Source organism: Myxocyprinus asiaticus, chromosome 2 (genome assembly GCF_019703515.2).
Source record: "Myxocyprinus asiaticus isolate MX2 ecotype Aquarium Trade chromosome 2, UBuf_Myxa_2, whole genome shotgun sequence".
Classification (NCBI taxonomy): Eukaryota; Metazoa; Chordata; class Actinopteri; order Cypriniformes; family Catostomidae; genus Myxocyprinus; species Myxocyprinus asiaticus.
Genome location: NC_059345.1, coordinates 55,356,485 through 55,373,362, shown reverse-complemented (window position 1 = coordinate 55,373,362; position 16,878 = coordinate 55,356,485). Strand labels below are relative to the sequence as shown.

The window sequence follows — 16,878 nt, the reverse complement described above, 5'->3', positions numbered from 1 at the left end:
AATAATTAAAAAAAACCCTGAGTCTGTAGTGCAGCCATCTTACACAATGTCTCATTCCCTTCATCTCAGGGAACCGAGGTTACATACGTAACCGAGACGTTCCCTTACGATTCAGTTCACTTGACATTGTGTCACTAAGCTGACGCTATGGGGAACAGAGTCCCATCACGCTGCACTACATGACATAACCTTCCCAGAGAGGAAACATGATGCCGCAGTCCCGCGGGACAGCAACCGACATGAGTATGCCGCAAGTGAATGACCCTCATGGTGAGCCAGGAGGGGAACACTCAGAATATTTATATGAACAATGGTCATATAGTATGAATTAACCCCTTCACAAACCCAGTTGGGAAGGAAGTTGTATTTACAATGAAAATACTATGTTTGGCCAACGAAACAGCAAGCACTCTAGACAGAGAGGACTTGCGAAGAGAGAGACATTATGACTAGGTTGTAAAACCTTGCGAGTGTGGTTTGAGAAGACCATCCTGCTGCAAAACATATGTCTTATTAGGAAACACCGTTTGTCCATGCCCATGAAGAGGCCATGCCTCTAGTTGAATGTGCTTTAATACAAAATTGGCAATTCGCAACCTGCGACTCGTAAGACAGGGCGATCGCATCAACGATTCAGTGAGAAAGTCTTTGCTTGGAGACAGACATTCCTTCGTGCATCCTCCATAGCACACAAAGAGCTGGTCAGACAGTCTGAACTGGCGGGTGCACACAACATATGTGTGTAGCGCTCGCACAGGGCATAACAAATGCAAGGACTGTTCCTCATCCAAATTATATGGAGGAGGGAAAAAGGCTTGAAGGTGAACAACCTGTGCTCTGAAAGGCGTGGTTAGAACCTTAGACACGTAACCTGGGTTTGACAGTGGCTTTTGAAAGACCCGGACCAAACTCCAGACATGAATTGTCGACTGACAGTGCTTGCAAATCACAGACCCATTTTGCTGAGGCCAAAGCCAGCAGTAATGCGGTCTTAAGAGAAAGCACATGCAATTCAACATAGTTCAGAGGCTCGAAGTGGGGCCCCGCGAGTGCTTTTAGGTTCAAATTTAGGTCCCAAGTCGGAACTGTAGCTGAGCAAGGGGGATTTAGCCGCCTCGCTCTCCTAAGGAACTTTATGATTAAATCATGTTTGCCTAAAAAGGTGCCGGCTTCAGGTGCATGATACACAGATATAGTCACCACATAAACTTTGAGTGTTGACGGAGTGAGCCTTGCTTCCAATCGCTCTTGAAGAAATGCAATAATTTCAGGTATAGAGCAGTTCACTGGGTCTTTGCCATGTGAAAAGCACCACTTAGCGAACACATTCCATTTCAGTGCCTAAAGGCATCTCGTTGATGGTGCTCTAGCCTGTAAAATGGTGTTCTTAACCAACTGAGCCAATTCTGGCTCATCCGCTGTGCTCTATTCAGAGGCCACATGTGTAGGCTTCACAGCTCTGGCAGGGGCTCAAATCATGCCTTGTTTTTGAAATACCACAGCGGTATTTCCCATGGAGGCCCGTCCAATATTTCTACCATCTCTGGAAACCAGGACTGATTGGGCCATTTTGGTGCAATTAACAGAACTGTTTCCATGTCCACTCAGACTTTGCTGATGACAGAATGCATAAGGCATACCGGGAGAATTGCAGACTTGTATTTTGCCGGCCATGCGTGGGCCAGTGCATCTTTATGACTTCTATACGCCACTGCTGTTGTGTTGTCCGAACGAATCAGAATGTGGTGATTCAAGATTTTGGAATGAAAAGCTCTCAAAGCTAGAAAGACAGTCAGTAGCTCTTGGCGGTTGACGTGCCACGCCTGTTTCGCACCTGTCCAGGTGCCGAAAGTCGGGTGTCCATCACAAGGGTGTAACAGACCTAATGGTATGACGGCGGATGCTGCCACCAGTATTCTCTGAAATGACTTCAGTGGTAATGTTTTCCCAGTTTGAACTGAGACAGACACCGAAGAATGGTCTGTACGTGCGCATGTTCACAGAGTCGAGATGAACTCCTAAAAAGGAGATTTACTGGCTGGGGAAAAGTGTGTTTTTCACCCAGTTGACATTTAGACCCAGACCCAGAAGTCTCTGTGTTCGCTCAGTAACAAGTTTAGAAGGCCTATATATTTTTTCATAAATAAACAAGTTTAGAAGGCCTATATATTTTTTCATAAATTACAAATCCGAACCCAAAGTCCTACTTGAAAAACTGACCTGAACCCGGCAGACCTCTAATGTGAACCGCTCTGAGAGCGCTGACAACAGTGTATTTGCGTGTGTACCCGGAACAAAATGGCACTCAAGGGGTTTTAGCAGAGCTTTCCTAACGGGATGAGGGCACTTGCGTGGTGGTTAAAACTGCTACTGTCCGGCCCCCCTCAAGCCCAGGCCTGGGACAAAAGGTTCAGTTGCCCCCTTATCGGCGGCCCTGCTCTTTATGACCACAAAATAAGACAGAAAGAAAGAAATTCTTGTCAATCAAGTGAGAAACTTTGTGCAGATGCGCGCTGCACACATCTCCTCTCGCTCTCTCTTCCCCAGAGCAGCTGTTCCGTGAGCAGTGTTGCCAGGATTTCATGCCAAATTGGGCTAATTTTCTAAACACAATCACAGGTTAAATTATAGCATCGCTGGTTGTGGTTTTGGGATACTTTAAAAATGGTCCGTGGTCACCAAATGTTTTGATGGTAGACACTAGATAATGAAAACAAATCATATATAATGATTCCGGGATTGGCAACCACACCGGAATGTTGTTAGGTGTGTTCGACTTGAACTGCGCCTCGACTTACTGATCGGCGAGGTTGCAGTCGGAGGAGGAGTTGAAAAGTGAGCTATCAAGCTGCAAATTTTGTGCTTCCTGTCACTGCTGAACCTACATCAGTCATGGAAATTGTGCAATGTTTGCTTTCTTTATTGCAGATGAAATGAAATTCAGTAAGACAGAGATTTGAATTTTACATACAACAAAAAACATTATTCATTTGAAAAGGTTATGTGCTGCTTAATACAGTGCCTGCTGTGTGTACAAGAAAAAAGTCCAATAAAAGCCTATATTATTTTAATACCATTAAAGGAGTCAGTATTTGTAATAATTTTGAATTTTTTTTATGAATAAACATTACATTACTATAATAAACATATATAGCATGATATAAACATGATGTTCTGTTATAAGAACAGGTTTGTAAGAGTTTTAGGAATAAACACCTTAGTAATGGCATACTGCCATACAAGTCTTATGTCTGCCATAGACTGCCATAGCAGAAGTAGTAAGAGTAGAATATGTAGTATTCCAATTCTATTATGAACTTAGCCAATTAATCACATCAACGTTGTCATGCTGTGAGTCTGGCCAATTGCGAATAAGCTGTGTCATCATTCAGAGCTCGTGCAGCCACTTTGGAGAAACTTTAATGGCATACGTAATGGTGACGCAGTATCAAGACAAATTTCTAACCGACATGCACTACTTCAAGTCAGGCACCGATCAATTTGCGCAACAAGTCGAACACACCTGTTATTTTAATCAGCGCACTGTCAGTTGTGCACCAGAATTAATACAGCTACAGTTTTACACAAATATTACATTTGAGTGCATGATACATTGTTTCCTGTGATCTTAATTGCTGTGTTAACACACTTATTTAACATATCATACAAAGTGATTCACAAAAAATCTTAAATTGACAAATAAAATCAAAGGAGTAAAACAATTATAAAGAACCTTTTTCTTGTTGGAAAGTGGACGAGATAGTGTAGTTAACCGCAAACTATACCTTCTGCCATCCATAAAGAAAAACATCAGCATCCAACTCCACATCTAATTTAAAGAAATCAAGGTAGTGCTAAGTTCATGAAATTTGCTGAAAATAGCTAGCTGGCTGGCTGTTTAGACTCACTGAGATGTTAATAGTGGAGATGTAGCAGTTCATAGCATGCTCTTACACCCTATGTGGCTGTGTGGATATATAAAACGTTGCAATTCACAACTCTTTTTTTGCAGTATGTTAAAAAAAAAATCAACAACATTTTGAGCAGTTGTGTTTGAATGAACCATTCCTATACTGTTCAAAATGCACCCATCACTGTGTTTTCACATAGTATATACTGTATATATGGTAAAACCATATATATACTATAGAAATGACCTATCTCTCCTGGCATTTTTAAGATGGTGGATGTGGAACTGGTGAAGAAGATGCTACGGGCAGTTCTCCAGCCCAGTAAGAGTGGCATGTCTCTGTCCCAACTGCAGGTAGATTATAAAAACCTGATGGGTGAGCTCATACCCTATAAACAGTTGGGGTATGCCACGCTGGATGCCTTCCTGCACAGCATGCCCTCGGTTGTGAGACTGGATAAAGGACAGTCTGGAGAAGTAAGACTGATTTATTAACCTCTCTCTATGCTTGAAATGGCACTGGCCTATGTGAATACTAAAACTTTAATCACTTAAAAACCCATAGGTAGTGTGCCATGCTACTGCTGGGGATGAGACAGCCCACATTACTAAGCTTGCAGCCCGTCAGCGCACAGCAAAGAAGACCGACCGGCCCCAGGTGGTGAACTGTCAAATGAGAGTCAAACCTGCTGCTCTGGTGCTGAATGGTGAGACTCGCCATTTCACTATATAAGTGCTCATGTAATCAATATGCAGATGTAGTCAGAAAAAAATAATGGCATTGTATCATTATCTCATAATTGTTTACCCTCGTGCCATCCCAGATGTGTATGACTTTCTTTCTTCTGTAGAGCAAAAATATTTTTATAAGAGTATCTCAGGTCTGTAGGTCCATATAATGCAAGTGAATGGTGACCAAAACTTTGAAGCTCCAAAAAGCACATAAAGGCAGCATAAAGTAATCCATACGTCTACAGTGGTTTAATCCATGTTTTACGAAGCGATCCAAACAGTTTTTGGTGAGAACAGACCAAAATGTAACTCATTTTTCACTATAAATCTTGACAAGCGTCAAGCGCTAGGAAGTGTATTTGAGCTTGAAATCATGATCTTGCATAGAGACTGCAATAGCAAGACGTACAGTGAAAAATAAGTTATATTTTGGTCTGTACTTCTTGAGGCCACTTTACATACAGACTGCTCTTTGTTTTCTATGCTTGTTATCTCTGGGACACTCTGTGTGGATGCATCACTTTACCTTTGGTTGTTCTCGTACAACTGAAGTGTTATGTGTTGTGCAGATGACATTATAAAGGATGTGATCTAGTGTCCTTCTGCATCACATATATTTTGGCTGTGGATCATAAAGAAGTGTCTATGGTCTATTTAAATTCCTCTGAGGATGTGAGCAGGGTTCTTGAGGTACTAAGAATAAAGCTCTGCATTAGAACATTTACACTGAAGTTTGTGGCTGTTCTGGGAACTGCACACTAACTGTCAGCTTCAGCATTTTGAGGTCTTAAACTCACCCTGGATCAGTTATTCACTTCCTTCTTGGCTTGCCATGATACAGCAGAAATACCAAACATCTCTATTGACCTAGACATGAGGGAGAGAGAGAGAGGGATGTCTGAAGACTGCAGTGGTGATGAGAGGTATAGAATAGCTTGCATGGCTATACAGGGGAGGAAATTGTCTCTCTTTCCTTTTTTACCCATCTGTTATTTAAATACTCGGCTGCTGCCGTGACAATGCTTTGCTTGTCCTGTTATCTTTAGCTTACCGTTTGCTCTCTTTTAGAAACTATTAGCATGTGGAATGCTTATCTCACAAGGGCTTTGGGCAGTGATATAGGTATTAAATTGCTTTCTCCTTTCTTCGATGTGCCGGCTAGACGACTCGTGCTTTTAGGAAGCAATCAGCGGGGTTTACTGCCGGTTTGGAAGGTATGATGTCATTCTGTGACTGTCAGGTTGACCGGTTTGACGTCATGTTGAATGTGTATGAGACAAGATGTTTTTTTAGTCATTGTCTCTGGTTGATATGATGTAATAGTTAGTTTGTTATGAGATCCGAAGATATGCTGTTGCATTTCTTGGGCTATGTTATTAAGGATATATACTCAAGAGCAGAGCGATATCTTTATTGCATATTCAGATTTAATTGTACAGTGAAATTCCTGAAACTTCCAAGGTTCTTTTGCTGGAGAATGCACAGAATATAAATGCATTATCTGATAAAGTGCATTGGTTGTTTGAAAAGCGCACTGACTTGTTTGCACAGAGAAATGCTTGATCTTGCATTGCTTAGAATTTTGACTTGGTCCTGTGGATTTCAGCACATCAAAGTGCCAGTTATCAATACTTTATTAGGACCGACAGTTAACGTTCATTATTATAAAATCCTATGAGTGTTGTACTGATTTTCAAAGTTTTTTGTATGGTATTAAGAAAATATGTGAAGGTAATCGGTTAAGTATACAGGCTAATTTATGCAAAATAATAAATTCAGAAATCGTTTTGAATTGCAGTCTGTGTTGCATGGTAATGCAGTTGCTTTGCAGCATTAATGCAAATTGAGTTCTACTGTTGTTAGAGTACTGTATCTTGTTGATATCGGTGTTAGAGTACAGTTATACATGACTTTAAAGACCACAGTAAAACTGCCTATGTGAGGAGATTTGTATTTTAATGAAGACATGGAAATTGTTGTTACAACCAGGAAAAGATATTAAGACAATCCCTGAGCTGTAAATGGGTCACTGGTCACTCCCACAGTGTGGGAGCAGATTCAGTTTAAATTATGTGTGTATAATAGGGAATAGGCCTGTTCATGCTTGCATTGCTTAAATTGATCTCAAATAGTGTGTGTTATTTTCAACCTTGATTTGAATTGGAGGTTGACCGATTTTGCCTATACTGATAACTAAGGTTGTGGAAAAGACTGATAATCGATAGTTTTTAAAATCAATTTGTAGAATGTTAAAAACAATTTCTTAGTCTTCCCTTACTATGGCAGGCACAGACACAGACGCTACAAGAGTCCAAAACTAATAAAATCCCAGATGCAGGTTATTTTTCATGTTCAACCAAAATCCCAATAATAATAAAAAACTATATGAAGAATGGAGACTTCACCCGCAAGTGGTGAGCCAGATATGGGAGCGATACAGGCAAGCTGCTTACTCACTCTCATTCAAACCAGTGTCAGAAGCCAAACTGGGCAATAGAGACTGAACAGCAGCCAGAGGAAATAATAGTTTTGATATTTTGAACTTCAGCAAATTAAACTTCAGCATTAAATTTGAAAATTAAATTTTATTTCTGTATGTATAGTGTCTAATAATGCATTGATAATGTACACTTAAGTTTCTCTTGCCAATAAAGTTTTATATGGGCCATTATACACGATGAGCCAAAACATGACCACTCAGAGGTAAAGTGAATAACGTTCATCTTCTAACAAGGCCAAATGTCAAGGTCTGAGTAGATTAGATGGTAAGCGAACAATCATTTCTCATAGTCAACGTGTTGAATGCAGGAGAAATGGGCAGGAGTAAAGACCTGAGCGACAAGAGCCAAATTGTTATGGCCAAGACATCTGGGTCAGAGCATCTCTGAAACGGCAAGGCTTGTGGGGTGCTCCCGGTCAGCAGTGGTGAGTACCTACAGTGGTCCAAGGAGGGACAAACAACAATCTGGCGACAGGGAGTTGGGCGCCCAAAACTCATCAATGTGTGAGGGCAACGAAGGCTATCCCGTCTGGTCTGAACTGACAGAAGGTCTACTGTGGCAACAGTCACAGAAAGTTTTGATGATGTTTACGGGAGAAATGTGTCACAACACACAGTGCATTGCACCCTGCTGCGTATGGGGCTGCGTAGACGCAGACCGGTCAGAGTGCCCATGTTGACCTTCTTCTAAAGCGCCTACAATGGGCACGCGAGCGTTGTAACTGGACCTTGGAGCAGTGGAAGAAGGTCGCCCGGTCCGATGAGTGCTGTTTTCTTTTACATAACATGGATGGCCGTGTACGTGTGTGCCGTTTACCTGGGGAAGTGATGGCACCAGGATGCACTGTGGGAAGACGGGAAGCCGGTGGAGGGAGTGTGATGTTCTGCTGGGAAACTTGGGGTCCGGCCATTCATGACGTCAATTTGACATGTGACACCTACCTAAACATCATTGCACACCAGGTACACCCTTTCATGGCAATGGTATTTCCTGATGGCAGTGGCCTCTTTCAGCAGGAAAATGCACCCTGCCACACTGCACACATTGTTAGGAAATGGTTTGAGGAACATGATGAAAAGTTCAAGATGTTGTCCTGGTCTCCAAATTCCCCAGATCTCAATACGACTGATCATCTGTGTGATGTGCTGGACCAACAAGTCCGATCCGTGGCTGCTCCACCTCGCAACTTAAAGGACTTGAAGGATCTGCTGATAATGTCTTGATGCCAGATACCACAGGACACCTTCAGGGGTCTTGTAGAGTCCATGGCTCGGCTGGTTGGCGCTGTTTTGACAGCACGTGGAGGACCAACAGCATATTAGGCAGGTGGTCAGAATGTTTTGGCTCATCAGTATATATAATCAGATGCACAGTAGCTCACTAAACCTGCTGGGCATTATTGCCTGCTGTATCTCTGCCAGTCCCTTCAGTCATATATATATATATATATATATATATATATATATATACAGTTGTGCGCAAAAGTTTGCATACCCTTGGAGAATTGGTAATATATGTACCATTTTTAAAGAAAACATGAGTGAGTAGGCAAAACACATTTCTTTTATTTCTTATGGGATTCATATTCAACTGTAGGTTATAACAGAATGGCACAATCATAAAACAAAACATGGCAACAATGAAAAAAATGACCCCTGTTCAAAAGTCTGCATACCTTTAGCTCTTAATACTGTGTATTGCCCCCTTTAGCGTCAATGACAGCGTGCAGTCTTTTGTAATAGTTGTCTGTGAGGCCCCAAATTCTTGCAGGTGGTATAGCTGCCCATTTTTCTTGGCAAAATGCCTCCAGGTCATGCAAAGTCTTTGGTCGTCTTGCATGAACTGCACGTTTGAGATCTCCCCAGAGTGGCTCGATGATATTAAGGTCAGGAGACTGTGATGGCCACTCCAGAACCTTCACCTTTTTCTGTTGTAACCACTGGAGGGTCAACTTGGCCTTGTGCTTAGGGTCATTGTCATGCTGGAAAGTCCAAGAGAGTCCCATGCGCAGCTTTCGTGCAGAGGAATGCAAATTGTCTGCCAGTATTTTCTGATAACATGCTGCATTCATATTGCCATCAATTTTCACAAGATTCCCCGTGCCTTTAGAGCTCACGCACCCCCAAAACATCAGTGAACCACCACCATGCTTCACAGTGGGGATGGTATTCTTTTCACTATAGGCCTTGTTGATCCCTCTCCAAACATAGCACTTATGGTTGTGACCATAAAGCTCTATTTTGGTCTCGTCACTCCAAATTACAGTGTGCCAGAAGCTGTGTGGCGTGTCAAGGTGTAGTCGGGCATATTGTAACTGGGCTTTTTTGTGGCATTGGCGCAGTAAAGGCTTCTTTCTGGCAACTCGACCATGCAGCTCATTTTTATTCAAGTATCATCGTATTGTGCTCCTTGAAACAACCACACTGTGTTTTTCCAGAGCAGCCTGTATTTCTCCCGAGGTTACCTGTGGGTTTTTCTTTGTATCCCGAACAATGTTTCTGGCAGTTGTGGCTGAAATCTTTCTTTGTCTAACTGACCTTGGCTTGGTATCAAGAGATCCCCGAATTTTCCACTTCTTAATAAGTGACTGAACATTACTGACTGGCATTTTCAAAACGTGTCTTTTTATATCCTTTTCCATCTTTATAAAGTTCCATTACCTTTTCTTTTGACAGTTCTTTTCTGCTCCCCATGGCTCAGTATCTAGCCTGCTCATTGCATCCACGTGAGAGCTAACAAACTCATTGACTATTTTACACAGACACTAATTGCAATTTAAAAAGCCACAGGTGTGGGAAATTAACCTTTAATTGCCATTGAAACCTGTGTGTGTCACCTTGTGAGCCATAGAACTCAAGATGGCGCCGAGTATGGCTGCTGCGTTGCGAGCTCCGACACAACATAGTAGTGTTTTGTTTGTTTTGTTCACAATTCTTATGTTTTTTGTCTTGGATGTTGTCTGCCTTATTGTCTATGACAGACAAACACTTTTGGACATTGGTTCAGCAATTTCACACTGTAAACCGGACTTCAAATTTCTCAATGCCGACCCGCTGTTTACAAACATGCAAGCGGAGCCCTTTGTCTGGGCAGCACGGCCACGGAAACACAAAAGGAAAAGGGGAAACAGAGCCGGCGTTCTCATCAGAGTAAGATGCAGTGCAAATCAACCCCCGCTACCCACTATTCTACTGGCAAATGTTCAGTCTCTGGATAACAAGCTCTGCGAGCTGAAAGCGCGGATCTCTTTCCAACGAGATACAAGGGACTGCTGCATTATCTGCCTTACGGAAACTTGGATGTCTGTGGAGATTCCAGACTCAGCCATTGAACCCGCGGGGTTCTCCGTGCACCGAGCGGACAGAGCGAAAGACCTCTCAGGTAAAAGCAGAGGAGGTGGTGTATGTTTTATGATCAACAAATCCTGGTGTGATCAGAGGAACGTACATTCTATCAAGTCTTTCTGCTCTCCTGATCTGGAATTTCTTATGCTTCTGTGTCAACCATTCTGGCTACCGAGTGAATTCACAGCGGTCATTACCACAGCTGTCTACATTCCCCCACAAGCCGACACAGACCGGGCACTCAAGGAACTGTATGGGAGTGTAAGTGAGCAGGAAACCGCACACCCTGAGGCCGTGTTCATTGTGACCGGGGACTTTAATAAAGCCAGTTTAAAATCAGTCGCACCAAAATACCACCAGCACATTAGTTTCAACACATGAGGGGACCGGGTTTTGGACCATTGCTACTCTCCGTTCCGGGATGGCTACAAATCCCTCCCCCGCCCACCATTTGGCAAATCGGACCACTCTTCCATTCTGCTTCTGCCCGCTTACAGGCAGAAACTGAAACAGGAAGCACCCACCCTCAGAACGATCCAGTGCTGGTCGGACCAATCAGACTCTACGCTACAGGACTGTTTTGATCACAAGGACTGGGAGATGTTCCGGTCCACCTCTAATGACGACATCGAGCTTTACGCTGATAGCGTAATGTGCTTCATCAAAAAGTGCGTGGAGGACGTGTTTCCGACCAGAACAATATGGATCTATCCGAATCAGAAACCATGGATAAATAGCGATGTTCGCGCGGCACTTAATGTGCGGACCTCCGCTTTTAATTCCGGGAACGCGGAGGAGCATAAATAAGCCAGTTATGCCCTCCGAAAAACTAGAACCGCAAAACACCAGTACAGGAGCAAGATTGAAGGACAGTTTAACACCAACAACTCTAGAAGCATGTGGCAGGGAATTAACATCATCACGGACTTTAAAGGGAATAAAAACTCCGCCATGAACACCGCTGCCTCTCTCCCGGATGAGCTAAATACTTTTTATGCTCGTTTCGAGGGAAATAACACCGCCCTCGCGGAGAGAGCTCTCGCGGCTGAAGCTACAGAGGTTAGTTCACTCTCCGTCTCTGTAGCGGATGTAACCCGATCCTACCGACGGGTGAATATCCGCAAAGCCGCGGGCCCAGACGGCATTCCGGGCCGCGTCATCAGAGTGTGCGCGAACCAGCTGGCTTGTGTTTTTACGGACATTTTCAACCTTTCCCTCTCCTTGTCTGTAGTCCCCACATGCTTTAAAACATCCACCATTGTGCCTGTTCCAAAACAATCAAAAATAACTTGCTTATATGACCATCACCATCAATGGAGCACCAGTGGAGAGAGTCAGCAGCTTCAAGTTCCTGGGTGTCCACATCACTGAGGAACTCACATGGTCCATCCACACTTAGGATTTGTGAAGTTGTGAGTTGTGAAGAAGGCTCATCAGCGCCTCTTCTTCCTGAGATGGCTGAGGAAGTTTGGAATGAACCGCCACATCCTCACACGGTTCTACACCTGCACTGTAGAGAGCATCCTGACTGGCTGCATCTCTGCCTGGTACGGCAATAGCACCGCCCTCAACCGCAAAGCACTGCAAAGGGTGGTGCGAACTGCCAGACACATCATCGGAGGTGAGCTTCCCTCACTCCAGGAAATATATACAAGGCAGTGTGTGAAAAAAGCTCGGAGGATCATCAGAGACTCCAGCCACCCGAGCCATGGGCTGTTCTCACTGCTACCATCAGGTAGGCGGTATCGCAGCATCAGGACCCGCACCAGCCGACTCCATGACAGCTTCTTCCCCCAAGCAATCAGACTTCTGAACTCTCGATCTCCCACGATCAAAATACATCAGCACTGCACTTTATTACTGTCACTCTTATATCTCACACCGGACTGTCATAAATTATATTATTATTATATTATATTCTCTGACTATCAACCAACAGCCTGAATGTCAATACAGTACAATACTGTACATTCTATATATACTATATATACTTTTTTTATATATTTTTATTTTTTATTTTTATTGAATAATGTGTATCTATATAGTGCGTATTGTATACTGTACAGTGTATGTTATTATTTGTATATTGTGTTGTGTGTAATTATGTGTATATCAGATGTTTAAATTGTGTTGTGTTAATTTGATGTTATTTTAAATTAGTAAATGTCTCATCACTGTCACGACTGCTATGTTGATCGGAACTGCACCCAAGAATTTCACACACCATTGCACTTGTGTATATGGCTGTGTGACAATAAAGTGATTTGATTTGATTTGATTTGTGTGTCTGTAACAAGGCCAAACATTCAATGGTATGTACATTTTTGATCAGGGCCATTTGGGTGATTTCTGTTATCATTATGATTTAAAAAGGAGCCAAAAACTATATGATAATAAATGGTTTCATATGATCACTATCCTTAAATAAAACACAGTTTTTTTGCATGATCAGTCATATTTTCAAAATCAATGCCAAAATTTCAAAATTTCTTCCAGGGTATGCAAACTTATGAGCACAACTGTATATATACACTGGCTGCCAAAAGTTTGGAAAAATGTACAGATTTTGCTCTTATGGAAAGAAATTGGTAATTTTATTCACCAAAGTGGCATTCAGCTGATCACAATGTATAGTCAGGATATTAATAATGTGAAAAATTACTATTACATTTTTTTTTTTTTTTTAATTCAGAACTTCTAAAACTACTTCAAAGAGTTCTCATCAAAAAATCCTCCATGTGCAGCAATGACAGCTTTGCAGATCCTTGGCATTCTAGCTGTCAGTTTGTCCAGATACTCAGGTGACATTTCACCCCACGCTTCCTGTAGCACTTGCCATAGATGTGTCTGTCTTGTCGGGCACTTCTCACACACCTTACAGTCTAGCTGATCCCACAAAAGCTCATTGGGGTTAAGATCCATAACACTCTTTTGCAATCTGTTGTCCAATGTCCGTGTTTCTTTGCCCACTCTAACCTTTTCTTTTTGTTTTTCTGTTTCAAAAGTGGCTTTTTCTTTGCAATTCTTCCCATAATGCCTGCACCCCTGAGTCTTCTTTTTACTGTTTTACATGAAACTGGTGTTGAGTGGGTAGAATTCAATGAAGCTGTCAGCTGAGGACATGTGAGGCGTCTATTTCTCAAACTAGAGACTCTGATGTACTTATCCTCTTGTTTAGTTGTACATCTGGCCTTCCACATCTCTTTCTCTCCTTGTTAGAGACAGTTGTCCTTTGTCTTTGAAGACTGTAGTATACATTTGTACGTTTTTGCAGTTTTGGCAATTTCAAGCATTGTATAGCCTTCATTCCTCAAAACAATGATTGACTGATGAGTTTCTTTTTTGCCACTTCTGACCTAATATTGACCTTAAGACATGCCAGTCTATTTCATACTGTGGCAACTCAAAAACAAACACAAATACAATTTTAAGCTTCATTTAACGAACCAAATAGCTTTCAGCTGTGTTTTATATAATGGCAAGAGATTTTCTAGTACCAAATTAGCAATTTAGCATGATTACTCAAGGATAAGTTGTTGGAGTGATGGCTGCTGGAAATGGGGCCTGTCTAGATTCGATCATAAATGACTTTTTTCAAATAGCGATGGTGCTGTTTTTTACATCAGTAATGTTCTGACTATACTTTTTGATCAGTTGAATGCCACTTTGGTGAATTAAAGTTCCAATTTCCTTCCGAAACAGCAACATTACATATATACATACAGTATATATACAGCATTAATATTATTCACAATATATGAAGTTTTAGACACAAAGTATGTGCTTACAGGGCACGTTTCCATATAGCTTTTTTTTTTGTTTGTTTTGCATGCCCTCGCTTTAATTCATAACACTATCATGATTGAATCAAAATAACAAAATATGCATGAATATTGTCAATGATTACAATATATATATATATATATATATACAGGTATATATATATATGATCGATAAAACCGATATATCTGTCTACCTCTAACTTGAACATCTTTTAATACATACTGTATATTGTCTCATCTCCTCCATAGCCAAGCCAAGGATGTCTTTGAGACAGCCTGTTCATCTGGGACGTCTGGGGCGAGGTGGAGGTCGTGGAGGGAGTCATGGAGACACTCGCACTGGAAGCATGAGGGACTCCCAGCCTGATGGGAGAGGTGGCAAGGCACACAGTACACCCCCAAACACACCCACAAGAAAACCTTCCATTCCATCGGAAAGGTAATGGACTCAAAGAGTAATATGGGGAATAATCTGTTGGCGATATCACATTCCTTATAAATGAGGAACAATGGGAAATTTAATTAAAATATTAAATAAAAATATGAAAATTATGGCTGCTGCAATTAACTGATTAAAAGTGTCAATTAAAGCATTCCATTTTGGTCAGCTTCAATTGAGTGAAAAGTTTTATACTGCTATTATACGAACTTGGTTTAGTTTTTTTTTTTTTAGATCCCTTAACCGAGACCAAAATCTTAACTACTCCTAGAGCCACCAAAACCAAACACGGCACAGACCATCAGACTGTTCTGACTTAGTGTGCTATATCTTTTATAACTGATAAGAATTACAATATTAATTAATTGCAGAATGAAGTTTCTCATAACAGACGTTCAAACATTTCATAATTCGACTGGCTTCCATTCAAAACTTCTGAGCTTAGTAACTCTTAGAGCTTTCGAGCTACTTTCACCAGTCCGATACATAAGGCTATGCCAACATTAATTTAAAATCTGAAAACAGCATTTTCGTTTTTAAAACTGCCAGTTTCAAACGTTTTCCAAAGGTTGCTCATCTATACTCAAACGTATGAAAACTCTTAAATCCCCTTACTGCGCATGCGGAAAATTGTTGTTTTGTGTACAGTCTGAAATGCAGTTGTCGTCGTGATCCGTCACCAGACAGCAATTCCAAATAAACTTCCCGTCATATTTGAAGGAATGCAATGTGAAGGTTATAAAAAGGAACATTTATCTTTAACAACACTATCAAAGTGGATAGTAAGCACAACAACACAGCTACTACATGGGCCGCCATTTTGATTGTTTTGGGTTGAATGGATCACATGACTGCATCACATGACAACAAATACGTCACAAAATTAGAAAATAATAAATTAAATATAAGAAAATGAAAAGCATATTGTATTTATGTATGATACATACTTGCAAAAGGAACTTTCAAGTAAGCCACATATTGCATGAGTGGCTTTTACCAGAGCAAGTTGCTAAGAATACAGATCATGTACTAGTGAATGAACAGAGAGTTCAAACAGATCATGAGTCTCTTTTTTTCCTTCCCAGACTCTAATTTTCAAGTTTTGCAGCTGCTTTTCTCTAGCTGTTGACATTCTCTGACTTGATTGGCAATAACAGAGCATTTAAGCTGAGTGTTGTCTGTACCTAACGCTTATTCAGCAATCGAACGGAGGGTGCTGTCTGTGTGTGTGTGTGTGTGTGTGTGTGTGCAATCACTCCACCCAAATACCATTGAGAGCAAACAACTGACCTCACTCTTTAGAATTTTGTTCTGTATCGCTTACTGTGGTACACACACAATGGCAGTGAGGACGCAAAGGGTGGCAGGGTTAGGCAGGTTTGTTGGGGTTTGTTAATCCTTCCTCCATTCTCTCATATATAAGCCATTCTAAACCAGTCTACAGTGAATCAGCACTTTCACTTTGGTACAGTGTGAGGGGAAGTGTGTGTCATCTGGCACCTAGAATCATATGCAATAAGATCACTATTCCACTGCTTAATCACACTCACACAGAACTGTCATTTAATCACCCTCATGTCAGTCAAAATCCATCTTTCCTTTGTGGAACATGAAAGCAGTTATTTATAGCATATTGTCCGAGCTGCACCTTTCCATATAATAAAAGTGAATGGTGACCATGGCTGTCATTTTCAGTTTTCAGTGAATTAAGACTTAAATTTGAGTCTGTTGCTCACACAAATATCATATGGCTTTAGAAGACTTGAACTATAATGCACAAGTCATACTGACTACCCGGTACTTTTGTTTTGCTTTTATGGTGCTATTTTTGTCCTTTTGGAGCTTGACAGCCCCTGGTCACTATCCACTTACATTGGATGGAAGAGAGCAGCTTGGACATTCTGGTAAACATCTCAATTTGTGTTCCACGAAAGAAAGAGCATCATAGATGTTTGAAACAACATGAGGCTGAGCAAATGCTGATAGATTTTTGGGTGAACTATCCTTTTTAAAGCATCGACCTGCTTGTTCTGTCGGGTCTGTTGAGCATGACTCAGCCACTGCAGTGTTTATTTCTGATGTCCAAAGATGAGATCCATGCATTTGTTTGTTATTGAATAATGTCTCATATTCAAAAGAATAATGACTCAGTTGTTGATCAAACAAACAC

At 41.5% G+C, this 16,878-nt stretch overlaps 1 protein-coding gene across 5 annotated transcripts in view; it reads left to right on the top strand.

Moving 5' to 3' along the window:
* Positions 1 to 16,878, top strand: part of LOC127455500 (tudor domain-containing protein 7B-like) — a 42,722-nt gene that overhangs the window by 1,516 nt on the left and 24,328 nt on the right. For 3 of the 5 annotated variants that reach the window (XM_051723464.1, XM_051723456.1, XM_051723482.1), the window contains exons 2-4: positions 4,181 to 4,387; positions 4,476 to 4,617; positions 14,519 to 14,708. In XM_051723464.1, the coding sequence (XP_051579424.1) occupies positions 4,181 to 4,387; positions 4,476 to 4,617; positions 14,519 to 14,708 (539 nt within the window). Of the gene's footprint in view, positions 1 to 4,180; positions 4,388 to 4,475; positions 4,618 to 13,179; positions 13,289 to 14,518; positions 14,709 to 16,878 lie in introns of those variants that run through there. The other 2 variants (XM_051723473.1, XM_051723491.1) reach the window with 2 other exon arrangements.